This window comes from Alosa sapidissima, chromosome 6 (genome assembly GCF_018492685.1).
Source record: "Alosa sapidissima isolate fAloSap1 chromosome 6, fAloSap1.pri, whole genome shotgun sequence".
Lineage (NCBI taxonomy): Eukaryota > Metazoa > Chordata > Actinopteri > Clupeiformes > Clupeidae > Alosa > Alosa sapidissima.
Window position 1 is genome coordinate 37,397,032 of NC_055962.1, and position 16,668 is coordinate 37,413,699.

Consider the following 16,668-nt stretch of genomic DNA (forward strand, 5'->3'; position numbering starts at 1 on the left):
TCCTGATTCTTCTGACTCTTTCAACTCTTTTCTGACTGTTTCGACTCTCTGATTCTTCTGACTCCTTTGACTCTCTTTCTGACTGGTCTGTGATGACCATAGCAGTTCTGTCCTGTGTGTCGACCTGTTGGGGCCTTAGCCTGGAGGACCTTACAGACCGATCAGGCCAAGGCCTCGTCAGGTACATTTATCTGTCCTTAAAACATTCCTCACTGTCCTGCTTATCTTGCATACTAAACTGTAGTCCAGTTTTCTTCTGGCATGGGTGGGTCCCTGCCTTTGTGCAGTGATCTACCTAATCAATGTGTGCTGGAAGACAGACCTTATGCCTGGCCTCATTAACCCAACAGCTAGCATCTCCGAATGTCCTCCCAAACCACCTTCTGTTCAGATATTTTCTCCGAATGTCCTCCCAAACCAGCTTCTGTTCAGCTAGCATCTCTAGATGTTATGTCCCCACCAAACCAGCGTCTGTTCAGCTAGCATCTTTAGATGTTATGTCCCCCTAAACCAGCGTCTGTTCAGCTAGCATCTTTAGATGTTATTTTCCCCTAAACCAGCATCTGTTCAGCTAGCATCTCTAGATGTCCTCCCAAACCAGCGTCTGTTTAGCTAGCATCTTCAGATATCCTCCCAAACTAACTTCTGTTCAGCTAGCGTCTCCGAATGTCCTCCCAAACCAGCTTCTGTTTAGCTAGCATCTTCAGATGTCCCCCCAAACCAGCATCCCCCAAACTAGCTTCTGTTTAGCTAGCATATCTAGATGTCCTCCCAAACCATCTTCTGTTCAGCTAGCATCTCTAGATGTTATGTCCTCCCAAACCACCTTCTGTTCAGCTAGCATCTCTAGCTGTCCTCCCAAACCATCTTCTGTTCAGCTAGAATCTCCAGATGTCCTCCCAAACCAGCTGCTGTACAGCTAGCATCTTCAGATGTCCTCCCAAACCAGCGTCTGTTCAGCTAGCATCTCTAGATGTTATGTCCCCACCAAACCATCTTCTGTTTAGCTAGCATATCTAGATGTCCCCCCAAACTAGCGTCTGTTCAGCTAGCATCTCCAGATGTCCTCCCAAACCAGCTGCTGCCCTCATGTCTCTGCCTGTGTGACTGATGACCTGAAGGAAACTTGAAACCTCAATCAATACTGACACTAACAGCAAAACTGACCACAGGGGGGCGCTAAATAACTCTTAAGGCCAGTGACAATGGCAGCCAGGAATTTAGTGGAGATATACATTAAATAAATAATATACTGGAGACTCTTCTGGATGGAAAGGGAAGCTGATTCAGAGTGTCTGGGTGAAACTAATCAAAGTAGCTGTCATCATATGCATTTATAATGAAGTAGGCCTATAGGCACTGTAGTCTATGTCAGGGAAATATGCCTGTCTTCTGTGTTCTTTGTGCCATCACAGCTAGTCTAGCCTGTGTCAGATGCTTCTAGTAGATTAGACTTTTTAATAAAATGTAATATTGAATGGAAGTTATCCCAGAGAAAATAATGTTTACAAAAGAAACCAGGGTTGAACTCTGAGGAAGAATAAAGACACAACCCCAAAGCACTACCTTCTGTGTCTGTGTGTCTGTGTGTGTGTGTTTGGGTTTGTGTTTTAATGGGATAGTTACAGTCATGTGTTTATAAAGTACTCCAACTATGTTCTACTCCCTGGTTCTCTATAAATAATGAGTGTCAATATGACCACACTATTGAGCTCAGAGTTAAGTGGCCGTGACCTTGTAGGACACTTTTTCCACCACTAGAGAGCGCACTGCCTTTATTTTTTTACCACGTCCACCAGAATCATGGCATGCAACTTTTAATTTTGTACATTTTTAATCATAATTTAAAGCTGTAAAAAATGGTTACATAAACAACATAGTTTTATGGACCAAAATATTTATTGTAATATGATGCCATATTTTGTTCGTTTCCCCACAGTCCAATGACAAAATTGGCCTATTTATCTCGAACTGCAGTCCTACTTGCTGATAGGTCTGCATTAGGACTGTACCTCTTAAATTAATGAAGTCAAACACTTATATAGCCATTGAAGGGAAAAAAACGCATTAAGATGTCTGTGGCCCCAATTGAAGTGGATGTTTTCCTGAGACAGAACGCTGTAGCTTACTGCCGGGCACGCATGTCGTGTGGTAACGGTAAGCCGATTACTGGAACTGTCAAAGTAGCCTGCTCTGGCTGATGTCCTGTCCATTTCACCAAGCCGTTAACCTCCGAGGATTTTTTTTATTCTTTTTTATATTAACTTGAGCATAATGCCACTTTTTATTAACCGGGACCAGATATTTGCGCACCAAGTGCACCTGTTGGAACATAAACTCAGGGTGAGTATCTTAGGCTACTATATTATAATGATTGAATAAAAACAGCTTAGAGGAAGCTTGTAGGTGTCATTTGATTGCTTGACATGTTAACGTTAGGCTACAGATATTTTGAAGGTAGGCTAAAAAGTGTTATGCCCATTTCACTTTTAAAATGAGAAATGTAGCATAGTCTCTGAATGTCAAAACAAATGCTAGCCTGCTAAAGTTAACGTTACAGTTTCAGTGTCTTTGTAACCCGTGTATTTCGCAGAGTAGCCTAACTTAACGTTACATGTTCAGAGTGTGTTTGTAACGGTGTTTTTTGCAGAGTAAAGAGGAGCGTATTTTGGAGCTGGAGACGGAGAATGCCCTTCTTCACCTCCGGCTGGCCGAGGTAGGTATCGCCAGAGCCCGCCTGGAATCGCTATCATGTCAGTGATTCACCGTCTCAATGAACGCGGCTAGGCTGTGTGAGGTCCCGGCCTGGCACTGCAATGGCGCCTCTCGTGGATTTCTCAGCCTGGCAGATGGTGACTCTGTCTGGATAATAAGTGGCTTTAGCCTAGATATGTAGCCTACTGATGTTGCACACATATTTTTGACTAAGGTCAGCAATCGTGAATATAGGCTACAGCTAGTCTATAACCAAAATTGGTGTAGTACATGAATGAAATGTGTTATTGAAAATTGTAGCACTTCACTGGCCTACTTATTGTGCTGTGAAGACATGTTGAGGTTAGGTGTGTTAATGGTGACATGTTGAGGATAGGTGTGTGTTGACACTTACTGTTAGATTACACACTAACTTTTTTAACTTATTGACTGCACAGCCCTCTCAATGTATTTATTTATTTAATCTGGTTTAGCTCTTGTATCTGTTGTGATGACTTTTATTTTGCATTTGTATCTACTGAATTTGATACTAATAATATTAATATATAATTGGTATCTATATTCCTATGTCTAGAGCACCGTTGCCACTGTTATGCCACTGTTATCTGTCAATGTCGTTTAATGTCATCTATGTGTACATGTGTAAGAAGCCCACTCTTTTGACCTGCAACTAAATCTACCCTTGGGTACAAATAAAGTTACCTTACCTTACCTTACCTTATGTTGAGGTTAGGTGTGTTAAATATGTGAATTGAGAACACAGTGTTGTTACAACGTGAATTGTTTTTTTCTTACTGATTTGAATAACCTTTCCATCGTGTTTAACCCCCCTGAGGTCAGAGATATAGCCTATAGTCCAATGAACAATACCAGTTAGTTAACTGATGTCTCCTCTCCTCCCGCCCCGGCCGCGTCGCTGCCCCTGCTGGTTGCGGGTGGTAGTGTCTGGGCCGCCTGCGCCGGGACCAGGAGGGCCAGCAGGAGGCGCAGCGGCAGTGCCAACTCCGCAGGAGCTCCCAGAAGAGTGCTCACCTCTCCCTGGGCAAACTCCTGGCCGAAGTGCAGGTAGGCCCATACACAAATGTGATACATGGCAATATATGAACATATATCCCTGCTGGAAAAAACAGCTATGCTGGTAGCTGGTTTTAGCTGGTCTTTGCTGGTTTTCTTCCAGCTCTTGCTGGTCTTTGCTGGTGTAGCTGGTTGGGCCACCAGCTGGACATGCTGGTGTGACCATCTGAGGAAGCTGGTCATGCTTGTGTGGAGGGATATAATTTACATCTGCATGGCTAGATAGATACTTTATTGATCCCTAAGGGGAAATTCAAGGCATTCATAGCACATAGAGATAAAACTAGATGAGAACATCATGTTTAATTACAACTCTATTACATACCATTAGGCCTATTACACCATTATGCATTACAAAAGTGTTAAGTGATTTAAGTTTTGAAAAAAAAAAAAAACTCACAAGCTAGTGATTTAGATTTTGGAGATGTGTGCAGGTTCCCTGACTAGTTCCCCATAATGTAGAACAAAGCCTGTCTGATTGATGTGTAGTGTTGCAGGTGGTTTTGGCTGTGGAAATGATACATTGCCTGTCTGATTGATGTGTTGTTGTTGTGGTTGTTGTTGTTGTTGTGGTTGTGGTGGTGGTGGTTGTGCTTGTGCTCAGGTGCTGAAGAGGGACCTGCGGGAGGTGTTTGCCGTGTACCTGAGCTTCGCCCGCGAGCTGGAGACTCAGAGCAAGGAGCTCCTGGAGCGGACGGCCGTCCTCAGCTCCACCGTCCAGAGCCAACATGGCGACCACGCCGAGAGTGAGTACCGCACCGTAATGTACCGTCCAGAGCCAACATGGCGACCACGCCGAGAGTGAGTACCGTAATGTACCGTCCAGAGCCAACATGGCGACCACGCCGAGAGTGAGTATCGCAACGTAATGTACCGTCCAGAGCCAACATGGCGACCACGCCGAGAGTGAGTACCGCAACGTAATGTACCGTCTAGAGCCAACATGGCGACCACGCCGAGAGTGAGTACCGTAATGTACCATGCAGAGCCAACATGGCGACCACGCCCAGAGTGAGTACCGCACCGTAATGTACCGTCGAGAGTGAGTACCGTTATGTACCATGCAGAGCCAATATGGCGACCACGCCGAGAGTGAGTACCGTAATGTACCATGCAGAGCCAATATGGCGACCACGCCGAGAGTGAATACCGTAATGCACCGTCTAGAGTGAGTACCGTAATGCACCGTCTAGAGTGAGTACCGTAATGTACCGTCTAGAGTGAGTACCTTAATCTACCATGCAGAGCCAATATGGCGACCACGCCGAGAGTGAATACCGTAATGTATCGTCTAGAGCAGGGGTGGGCAAACTCCGGCCCGCCAAGCACTTTCATCCGGCCCGCCGAGCATTTCATTTAGTTATCAGGCTGCTCGCTATTTTTGTTGTGCGGCCCGCCGGCCAATTTTCAAAACCCAATGTGGCCCTTGAGCCAAAAAGTTTGCCCACCCCTGGTCTAAAGCATTGGTTCTCAAAGTGGCGTCCACAACACATTGTCAGGGGGTCCCTGACAAAGTTTGCTACAAAATATAAAATTGTCTTATACTGATTGAGAGTGAGTACCGCACCGTAATGTACCGTCTAGAGTGAGAACCTTAATGTACCATGCAGAGCCAATATGGCGACCACGCCGAGAGTGAATACCGTAATGTATCGTCTAGAGTGAGTACCTTAATGTACCATGCAGAGCCAATATGGCGACCACGCAGAGAGTGAGCACCTTAATCTGGTCTCCGTTGACAGTATGAAAGTCAGGTTAGTTATCGCCACTCACAGTACAGTAGGCCTAAATGGGCCTTTCCATGTGTTTGGCTATATTAACATTGACTTAAGTTTACAGAAAATGTGCTGCTATAATATGATATGTATATAAGGATATGAGATGACCTATTGTGTATAAGGATATGAGATGACCTATTGTGATATGAGATTTTGGTCATATTGTACAGCCCTATAAGAAGGCATCTACATTGTCTAAGCCATAACATAGATTGCTTTCAGGGAAAGTGATCAGAAAGTATACGTAAGGGATAGTGTATAGAACGCCGGTCATTATCAGGAAATGAGTCCCGACAGGGCGAACCGGACGCGGAGGGATCTTTTTCCGCCCTGAAGGGACCTATTTCCCGATAATGACCGGAGTTCTATACATTATCCCGCTTATTACACGGCTACTTGCCAAAACGAAACAATAAACTCCCCACGATATGACTCTTTAGACTACATAGCCTAGATAGATAGATAGATAGATAGATACTTTCAAGGCTATAGCCTATTTGTTACCGTTTCATTGTGGCTTTTGCTGAGAAACAAATAGTTCGCAACAGCACACGCTGAACTTGAATCAAACATTCTTTAGAACACAGCTGAACAACCGTCTGCTTTCACTTTTGAATTAAGTTCCAGTCCTTGCGTAATGATATGAAAGACGTGAATTAGAAGCACAAAACCCATTTTCCTTGACGGCGGTCTGTTATACTTAGCAACGGTCTGTTCTATCATGCTGGGTAATTAACCCTTCCGTGCCATGTTCTATCATGCTGGGTAATTAACCCTGCAGTGTCACATTCTATCATGCTGGGTAATTAACCCTTCAGTGTCACGTTCTATCATGCTGGGTAATTAACCCTTCAGTGTCATGTCCCATTGTGCTGGGTAATTAACCCTTTTTAGTGTAATGTTCCATCATGCTGGGTAATTAACCCTTCTCAGTGTCATGTTCCATCATGCTTGGTAATTAACCCTTTTTAGTGTAATGTTCCATCATGCTTGGTAATTAACCCTTGTCAGTGTAATGTTCCATCGTGTTGGGTAATTGAAATAAGGCTCGTTTTCATACTGATTCGGTGGTTAAGATAAGACTTGTTTGCTGACTGATTTGGTGGTTAAGATAAGACTCGTTTGCTGACTGATTTGGTGGTTAAAATAAGGCTCGTTTGCTGACTGATTCAGCTGTTAAGATAAGGCTTGTTTCCATTTCAGGTGCCTACAGGTACCCACTACCCTGGTAAAGGGGACAGGTATAAGAACATCCTGCTATTCAGCCCTTTAGCTGTTGTGTACACAGATTGTTCCTGAGTTTCCTGGGTGCGGTTCAGTGGTTAAGATGGTTCCTGAGTGTGGTTCCTGAGTGTGGTTCCTGAGTGTGGTTCCTGAGTGCGGTTCAGTGGTTAAGATGGGTTCCTGAGTGCGGTTCAGTGGTTAAGATGGTTCCTGAGTGCGGTTCATTGGTTAAGATGGTTCAATGGTTAAGATAGTACCTGAGTGTGGTTCCTGAGTGCGGTTCAGTGGTTAAGATGGTTCCTGAGTGCGGTTCAGTGGTTAAGATGGTTCAGTGGTTAAGATGGTTCAGTGGTTAAGATGGTTCCTGAGTGTGGTTCCTGAGTGCGGTTCAGTGGTTAAGATGGTTCCTGAGTGTGGTTCCTGAGTGCGGTTCAGTGGTTAAGATGGTACCTGAGTGTGGTTCCTGAGTGCGGTTCAGTGGTTAAGATGGTTCCTGAGTGCGGTTCAGTGGTTAAGATGGTTCAGTGGTTAAGATGGTTCCTGAGTGTGGTTCCTGAGTGCGGTTCAGTGGTTAAGATGGTTCCTGAGTGTGGTTCCTGAGTGCGGTTCAGTGGTTAAGATGGTTCCTGAGTGTGGTTCCTGAGTGCGGTTCAGTGGTTAAGATGGTACCTGAGTGTGGTTCCTGAGTGCGGTTCAGTGGTTAAGATGGTTCCTGAGTGTGGTTCAGTGGTTAACACTTTGAGTGTCAAAAACGCAATATTGCGTTTTTAGCTTCTTTTTTTTTAATTACGCAAATACAGACACTGTAACACACCTTATGTGGGATTTTGGAAACTCTATGATGAATAGAACTGAAATAGATTACGATCGAAAACTACATTTTATCTGGACATTTTATCATAACTCGGCTTTTGATGGTTGCCGCTTTGGATCGAATCAATGTCGCATGCACGTCAGGTCAAAACCAGGCCATTTATTTTCGTGGGTTTATCACTAGGTGGCAGTCTCGCCAGGTCTCACTAGGTCACTTTCTGGAAACTTTACAGGCGACACTTCTCTGGTGCTGAAGGGGAAAAGGAAAAAGTTGAAGAAAAAGATATTGCAGCAGGTGCGTTTTCGCCAGACAACGCTGGATGAGTCCACCTTTACTTTAAGACAAGATGACTTCGACCACGACAATCAGGGGAGACCAGGATCACCACACCATCAGGGGAGACCACACGCCAGGTCAAAAACATTACAAAGAGTGACTGACCACCGTGCTGAGGAGGGAGTTCCATCTCCACCACGGGCCGAATCCAATCCGTAGAGGTGTTGGAGCTGTTACTCCGTTTGTAATCAGATTAAAAGTATCCATGTAAACGGGGCTACTGATTACAACATTGACTGCGAAATGCACGCATGTACATACCATTGTTAATACAAAGCTTTACATTCAGGGTGGCCAACTGGATGTGGGGTTAATACGGACATTTCTTAAACATTTCATCACACACACTTAAACATAAACACGCATCTTCAATGTGATTTGTTATACCCTATATTACAAATTCACAATACCTAAGATTTACCATTACTTACTTTACAGTTAACGTTAACAGAGTTATAACCGGTGATATGGCTAATGCTAGCTATAGCAATGTTCTTCTTTACTTACCTTGGTAATTGTGGATAAACTCTTCGTGGAAGAATTAATACCCCTTGTCCAGTTTGTTCCCTTTAGTGGCCGAATCACCACACTCATCACCACATCGGCGCTGGTGAATTTGGAAGACAAGTCAGGCTTGTCGAAAACACTCTAACGTTACCGTAGCTGCCTTTTCTCCATCAACAAAGCATACAACGGAACTGGGTTTACGCTACTGTGACATATTTCCGTTTTTTGCGTAAATGGTCAATAGTGCACTACTCACCAGCGCCAGCATCATGATGGGGGCAACGATAACTGGAAGCCAGTGGAGAAATAGGTGATTCTGATTGGAAATCAGACAGGTGCCTCTGATTGTCGTCAAGTGTTGCTCATAGAAAGTAAGGTGTTTGCCCCCAGCAATATGGCGGACACGTTCACATACTCCACCTAGTAGAACTCGACGGGAATGCGGTATCTAGCTTTCTAATATCTATGGCAAAGACCCGATGGAAAGTCGGGAAGGACATTTGAACTTTTTACCTGGTGATATCAGAAATATGCTGGGTTGGGTTGTTTATGCTATTTATGGGCTGTGGGAATAATGTAATATGTTTACTAAATAATGTAATAATGTAAGATGTTTACTTTTTCAGGAAACTGTAATAATTTATCAGATGAATTTACATCCGAATTATTGTTTTGGAGGAGTTCTTTGGCTATTTTTTCTCCTGGCATTTTACCTGCTGCCAAAAGATAAATTAATCATTGCCATTTGAACAACACTGTCTCCAATTTCCCATCGCCGCAAGGCCAGCCAGACTACACTGGATAAGGTGGTTCAGTGGTTTGGATGGTTCAATGGTTTGGATGGTTCAGTGGTTTGGATGGTTCAGTGGTTTGGATGTTTCAGTGGTTTGGATGGTTCAGCGGTTTGATTGGTTCAGTGGGTGATTGACAGGTAGAGTTCCAGGGGATAATCCCCCCCCTCCTCCCTCCACCCCTCACACCCAGAGGTCGCCGCAAGGACGCAGGTCACATGCCTCACCTGGGCGTCACGGTGACGACCTGTCCCCCGGGGCCTTGAGGATCTCATCTCCACACACACACACACACACACACACACACACACACACACACACACCCAAGCATGCTGTGATTAAAGACAGTAATCACACAAATGCGTATCTGATGGGACACACACACACTCTCTCCTGATTACTTTCAGTATTTCTTTTCTTTGGGACTTCACTTTACAATTGTAATGATATGGAAAGAAATACCAATGGAATCATAAACATGTTGTTATCATTGGGAGTTTAGAGTACACGCACACACACAAACACACACACACAGCATACAGGCTGCATCTACAGTATGTGTGCAGCTGAAGCCAAGAGTGTGAGGAGCTTAGTGTGGTTTTGCTGACAGGGGAGATGAGACGCCCACTGATCCACTTCCTTCTCTAAGTCCCCCCTGGTCCCCTCCTCCTCCCTGGTCCCCTCCCCTCGGTGTTGATCTGTTGTTGTTACAGCTGCAGTGTTGATCTGTTGTTACAGCTGCAGTGTTGATCTGTTGTTACAGCTGCAGTGTTGATCTGTTGTTGTTACAGCTGCAGTGTTGATCTGTTGCAGATGCAGTGTTGATCTGTTGTTGTTACAGCTGCAGTGTTGATCTGTTGTTGTTACAGCTGCAGTGTTGATCTGTTGCAGCTGCAGTGTTGATCTGTTGTTGTTACAGCTGCAGTGTTGATCTGTTGCAGCTGCAGTGTTGATCTGTTGTTGTTACAGCTGCAGTGTTGATCTGTTGTTGTTACAGCTGCAGTGTTGATCTGTTGTTACAGCTGCAGTGTTGATCTGTTGCAGCTGCAGTGTTGATCTGTTGTTGTTACAGCTGCAGTGTTGATCTGTTGTTGCAGCTGCAGTGTTGATCTGTTGCAGCTGCAGTGTTGAGCTGTTAGTTAAGGCTGCAGCAGTCTTGGTTACCAGTGCTCTATTCTCTATTCCGTCTGACTAACTGAGGAACTCCGTGGCCTACTGGTCAGCACTTCGGACTTGTAACCGGAGGGTTGCCGGTTCAAACCCCGACCAGTAGGAACGGCTAACGTGCCCTTGAGCAAAGGCACGCTGTTGTAGCAGGCAGCTCACTGCGCCGGGATTAGTGTGTGCTTCACCTCACTGTGTGTTCACTGTGTGCTGAGTATGTTTCACTAATTCACGGATTGAGATAAATGCAGAGACCAAATTTCCCTCACGGGCTCAAAAGAGTATATATACTTATGTATACTTATACTTGACTGTTCGTGTCTGGTTTGGAGTCTGGTTGCAGACACTAGGGTGCCATGTTGACCCTCTGTGTGTGTGTGTGTTTCAGGGCTGCAGGCGCAGGTGGGTGCTCTGGAGCGCTCTCTAGAGGAGGAGAAGGAGCGGTGCAGGACGGAGCGCCAGCGCAGGAGGCTGCTGCACAACGCTCTGGTGGTGAGTGAGCCGCCGTGACCTCTGACCTCTGACCTCCGCCTGGTCACAGCTCAACCCTGCGCTGTGGTTACCATGGCGATGTGTGGGAAGTGTGTGTGTGGTGTACTGTATGCTGTAGTGAAACTCCCTCAGTTGTGTGGCAACACACACATCAAAGGCACAAGTCTCCAAGGCTACACGGATGGGTAACAACCTCAGAAAGATGACAGAGTGTGAAATACATGCAATGAATTGAATATACTGAATCAATAATAATAATTAGTAATAGTAAGTTAGTCTGTTTTGGACTCAGGAATGGCAGTTGATCTGAGTGTGTTGGTCTCTTCTCCTCTCTCTGCAGGAGCTGCGGGGGAATATCCGAGTTCACTGTCGAGTCCGACCCATCATGCCTTTGGACCGCGGACTTGAAGCCACGGCAGCCACAGGGTATCACAGCTACGGCTCTTACAGCCATGCATACATTAATCCATCCACTCATCCATCCATCCACTCATCCATCCATCCACTCATCCATCCATGCATACATTAATCCATCCACTCATCCATCCATCCACTCATCCATCCATCCACTCATCCATCCATGCATACATTAATCCATCCACTCATCCATCCATCCACTCATCCAGCCATGCATACATTAATCCATCCACTCATCCATCCATGCATACATTCATCCATCCACTCATCCATCCATGCATACATTCATCCATCCACTCATCCATCCATGCATACATTAATCCATCCACTCATCCATCCATCCACTCATCCATCCATCCACTCATCCATCCACTCATCCATCCATCCACTCATCCATCCATCCACTCATTTATTCATCCATACATTAATCCATCCACTCATCCATCCATGCATACATTAATCCATCCACTCATCCATCCATCCACTCATCCATCCATGCATACATTAATCCATCCACTCATTCATCCATCCACTCATCCATCCATGCATACATTAATCCATCCACTCATCCATCCATCCACTCATTCATCCATCCACTCATCCATCCATGCATACATTCATCCATCCACTCATCCAGCCATGCATACATTAATCCATCCACTCATTCATCCATCCACTCATCCATCCATGCATACATTAATCCATCCACTCATTCATCCATCCACTCATCCATCCATGCATACATTCATCCATCCACTCATCCATCCATCCACTTATCCATCCATCCACTCATCCCTCCATCCACTCATCCATCCAGCCACTCATCCATCCACCCACTTATCCATCCATCCACTTATCCATCCATCCACTCATCCCTCCATCCACTCATCCATCCAGCCACTCATCCATCCATCCATCCACTCATCCATCCATCCACTCATCCATCTATCCACTCATTTATTCATTCATCCACTCACTCATGCATCCACTCATCCACTCATTCATTCACTCATTCATTCATCCACTCATCCATCCATCCACTCATTCATTCATTCATTCATTCACTCATCCACTCATGCATCCACTCATTCATTCATCCACTCATTCATTCACTCATTTATTCATCCATGCATTCACTCACTCATTCATCCGCTTATTCATTAATCCACGTATTCATTCATCGGCTCATTCATTCATCCATTCATCCTCTCATGCATTCATTCATTTATTCATTGTTTAGTCCAGTGATATGTCATTTAGATTATTCCTGATAATTGAAATTGTTTTGCAAATATATATTTTTAATGTGATGTGAATTGATCAATGTGTATCTCATAATATAAATATACATACATACATACTAATATATGGTATATATACATACAATACATTCTTGCCCTTTTCCAGGTCAGCCCTTGAGGAAGTGGTCCAGGCGGTGAATGACGTGAGTGACCATGACTCTCGTCGTGTCCTGTAGTTTCTTATGGTGTTTGTGTAGCTCTGTGACTGTCGTCATGGTGATTCCTTATATGGTGTTTGTGTAGCTCCGTGACTGTCGTCTGGAGTTTGTTTTGACTGTTGTCATGGTGATTCCTCCTCTGGTGTTTGTGTTGCTTTGTGATGGTCTTTTTTACATGGTGTTTGTTTTGACCTTCGTTATGTCCAGTGTGTGATGGTCTTTATGTCCTGTGGTTTCTTTACATGGTGTTTGTTTTGACGGTCGTTATGTCCAGTGTGTGATGGTCTGCTCTGGTCTCTCTCTCCTACAGGACACTGTCCTTGTTAACTGTGCCAAACCAGGAAGCCAAATCCCCAACAAGGTGTTTGAGTTTGAAAGGTAATAATAATAATAATAATAATAATAATAATAATTCATTTTATTTGTATAGCGCTTTTCAAAGACCCAAAGTCACTTACAGAATGGGGAAACAAAGAAGGACAACAGTACCACACACACACACACACACACACACACACACACACACACACACACACACACACACACACACACACACACACACACGCGCGGTATGGGCTGCTGCGCTGGAGACGACTTTGTCTTTCCTTCATCATGTTGGGATTTGCTAAGGGACCGCAGGACAGTATTGTTCTGCCTATTTCTGGACTTATGATGACGACAAACTCTTAGAGTAGTGGTGGTAGTAACGCATTCATGGCTGTGTGGTCATGCTGTCCTTCCGTTGATGACATCAGTCCTGTGCTGTGGTGTGATTGGCAGGGTGCATGGGCCTGGCGACTCCCAGGAGGCCGTCTTTGAGGAAGTGAGACCGCTGCTCACCTCACTGCTGGATGGGTGAGGGAGTGTGTGTGTGTGTGTGTGTGTGTGTGTGTGTGTGTGTGTGTGTGCGTGTGCGTGTGCGTGTGCGTGTGCGTGTGCGTGTGCGTGTGCGTGTGCGTGTGCGTGGGCGTGGGCGTGTGAATGTGCGTGTGCATATGTATGTGTATGTGTGCGTGTGTGTGTGTGTCTGCGTCTGTGTCTGCGTCTGTGTCTGTGTGTTTCTTTGTCTTTCTTTGTCAGTGTGTGTGTGTGTGTGTGTGTGTGTATGTCTGTGTGTGTGTGTCTGTGTCTGTGTGTTTCTTTGTCAGTGTGTGTGTGTGTTTGTGTGTTTGTGTGTGTGTGTGTGTGTGTGTGTGTGTGTGTATGTCCGTGTGTGACCAGGCATTAAAGGTATACTATGCAGGTTCAGGTATTTTTGACCACCATAGAGCTCCCTCTAGAGTTGCGATATATTACTCTGCTATTGTAAATAGCAAACTTCTCGCGACTTATCCCCCTGTACACAATGCAAATGCTTTTGTTGTGGAGGTGAAGGATTAACAACAGGCAAAAACTATCTCCAAAGAGCTCTATCTGCCAACAAGGTAATGTTTCACGATTACGCAAGATCTGTGGGGCCGCCTTTTTTTGGAAGTTGCATGGCTGGTTTTCTCAGTAGCGACTTGTTACGTTTATGCTGTATAGCTATGCTAGGTGAACAATCAGCCTATTAGAAGTTACAAGCACCTTCGGAAAGATTATATTAAGGTGAAAATCTTGCATAGTGTACCTAGTGTGTGTGGTTGGTGGCGTGAGAGTGAGTGTATGTGTGTCTGTGTGTGTGAGAGAGAGTGTGTTTGTATGACTCTGTGGTGCAAGTGCGTCATGCTGTTTGTCTTATTCAGATAACAACACAGGCTCAGGAGTTTAAAACCTTACAGTTTTTCTCAGTCGCTTTGGTGCTTTTCTCACATCACTATTAACATTTGCACAGCAGTTAGTGCATTTCTCAAAACAATTAGTGCAAACTGCAAAACCTAGTTGATAACCTGCAAAAGCACGTCACTTGCTCAAAATGGATAGTCCATTCCTCAAAAGCAAGTATTTATGTCAATGAAACTGCCAGTGTCATCAAAATGAGAAGTCTTGACACCATCATTTATGAACAAGATAGTCAAATGGCTTTGTCATGTTTTCATTACGACAGTTTATGCTCTCAGTGTATTCTCATGCAAAAAAAGGTCATAACTCGGTGACACTACCTGCAAATGCTCAAGACAGCACTATACACTACTTGTACAGCCATTTGAAAACTACAGTAAAGTTACACATTGCTGTAGTTAGGGGAGTAAGTGAGTACAAGACACTGAATATGTACGTTTCACAGTTTTACTGTATATGCTCTTTGCAATTCTACAGCATTGTGACAGAATTTGATAACATACAATTTTGTATGTAATGACTCAAGCAATGAAATGAAGACTTAGTTTTATTGGGAACGTGTGCGTGTGTGTGCGCGTGTGTGTGTGCGTGCGTGTGTGTATGGGTGTGCGTGTGTGTGTGCATGTGTATTGTATGCGTGTGTGTGCGTGTGTGTGTGCATGTGTATTGTATGCGTGTGTGTGCGTGTGTATGTGTGTGTGCGTGTGCGTGTGTGTGTTTCAGGTACAATGTGTGCATCATGGCGTATGGCCAAACAGGAAGTGGGAAGACGCACACTATGATTGGCTCTCACCATGACAACCCCGCCAGTTCTGCAGTCGGAGACCAAGAAGGAATCATCCCCAATGCTGCCTCTGAGCTCTTTAGGTGTGTGTGTGTGTGTGTGTGTGTGTGTATTAGCATTAGTGTGTCTGTGTGGGTCTGTGTGTGTGTGTGTTAGCATTAGTGTGTGTCTGTGTGTGTGTGTGTGTGTGTGTGTATATTAGCATTAGTGTATGTGTGTCTGAGCATTTGTGTGTGTGTGTGTGTGTGTGTGTGTGTGTGTGTGTGTCTGTGTGTTTGTGTGTGTGTATATTAGCATTAGTGTATGTGTGTCTGAGCATTTGTGTGTGTGTGTGTGTGTGTGTGTGTGTGTGTGTATTAGCATTAGTGTATGTGTGTCTGAGCATTTGTGTGTGTGTGTGTGTGTGTGTGTGTGTGTGTGTGTGTGTGTGTGTGTGTCTGTGTGTATATTAGCATTAGTGTATGTGTGTCTGTGAGCGTTTGTGTGCATGGGTCTGTGTGTGTGTGTATATTAGCATTAGTGTATGTGTGTCTGTGAGCGTTTGTGTGCATGGGTCTGTGTGTGTGTATTAGCATTAGTGTATGTGTGTGTGAGCGTTTGTGTGCATGGGTCTGTGTGTGTGTGTGTGTGTGTGTAAGGGGGAAGGAGTAGGTTTATCAGGGCAGAGTTCTGACATGCATGGTCACCGTGCACTAAGCGCATATAATCTGTTGATGTTTACGTGTTTCTGAAGATCTTAATGTCGTGTGTGTGTGTGTCGGTGTCTATCTTTGTGTGCGTGTTTGTGTGTGCATGCGTGAGTGTGTGTGTGTGTGTGTGTGTGTGTGTGTGTGTGTGTGTGTGTGTGTATCGGTGTGTATCTTTGTGTGTGTGTCTGTGTCTGTGTGTGTATCTTTGTGTCTGTGTGTGTGTGTGTATCTTTGTGTGTGTGTGTGTGTGTGTGTCAGACTGATCTCGGAGCGTCCAGTGGGCAGTCACACTGTGGAGGTGTCGGTGGTGGAGGTCTACAACAACGAGGTCCTGGACCTGCTGGCCAAAGATGAGGATGGTGTCGCCACCGGCGCGGTCAAGCGCGACGTCATCACCACGGCGACTGGTACCAGTGAGGTGCCCTGCCTCGCCCATGAGTGAGTGACAAGCTGCTGCCAGCTACCTCCAAAGACTGCTCATTATTATAGTAATGTTGCACATGTTCATTATTATAGTAATGTTGCTAATGTTGCACAGCTTTTGATAGTGTGGACTGCTCATTATTATAGTAATATTGCACAGCTATGATGGTGTGGACTGCTCATTATTATAGTAATGTTGCACATGTTCATTATTATAATAATGTTGCACAGCTTTTGATA

At 44.8% G+C, this 16,668-nt stretch overlaps 1 protein-coding gene across 1 annotated transcript in view; it reads left to right on the top strand.

Annotated features, from left to right (window-relative positions):
* The first annotated feature begins 1,930 nt into the window (after positions 1-1,930).
* Positions 1,931-16,668, top strand: part of kif25 (kinesin family member 25) — a 20,693-nt gene continuing 5,955 nt past the window's right edge. The window contains exons 1-11 of the mRNA XM_042095128.1: positions 1,931-2,343; positions 2,651-2,716; positions 3,658-3,780; positions 4,394-4,535; positions 10,792-10,895; positions 11,236-11,321; positions 12,720-12,756; positions 13,082-13,149; positions 13,552-13,626; positions 15,256-15,399; positions 16,264-16,443. Coding sequence (XP_041951062.1) covers positions 2,275-2,343; positions 2,651-2,716; positions 3,658-3,780; positions 4,394-4,535; positions 10,792-10,895; positions 11,236-11,321; positions 12,720-12,756; positions 13,082-13,149; positions 13,552-13,626; positions 15,256-15,399; positions 16,264-16,443 — 1,094 coding nt within the window. The 5' untranslated portion in view covers positions 1,931-2,274. The remainder of the gene's footprint in view (positions 2,344-2,650; positions 2,717-3,657; positions 3,781-4,393; positions 4,536-10,791; positions 10,896-11,235; positions 11,322-12,719; positions 12,757-13,081; positions 13,150-13,551; positions 13,627-15,255; positions 15,400-16,263; positions 16,444-16,668) is intronic.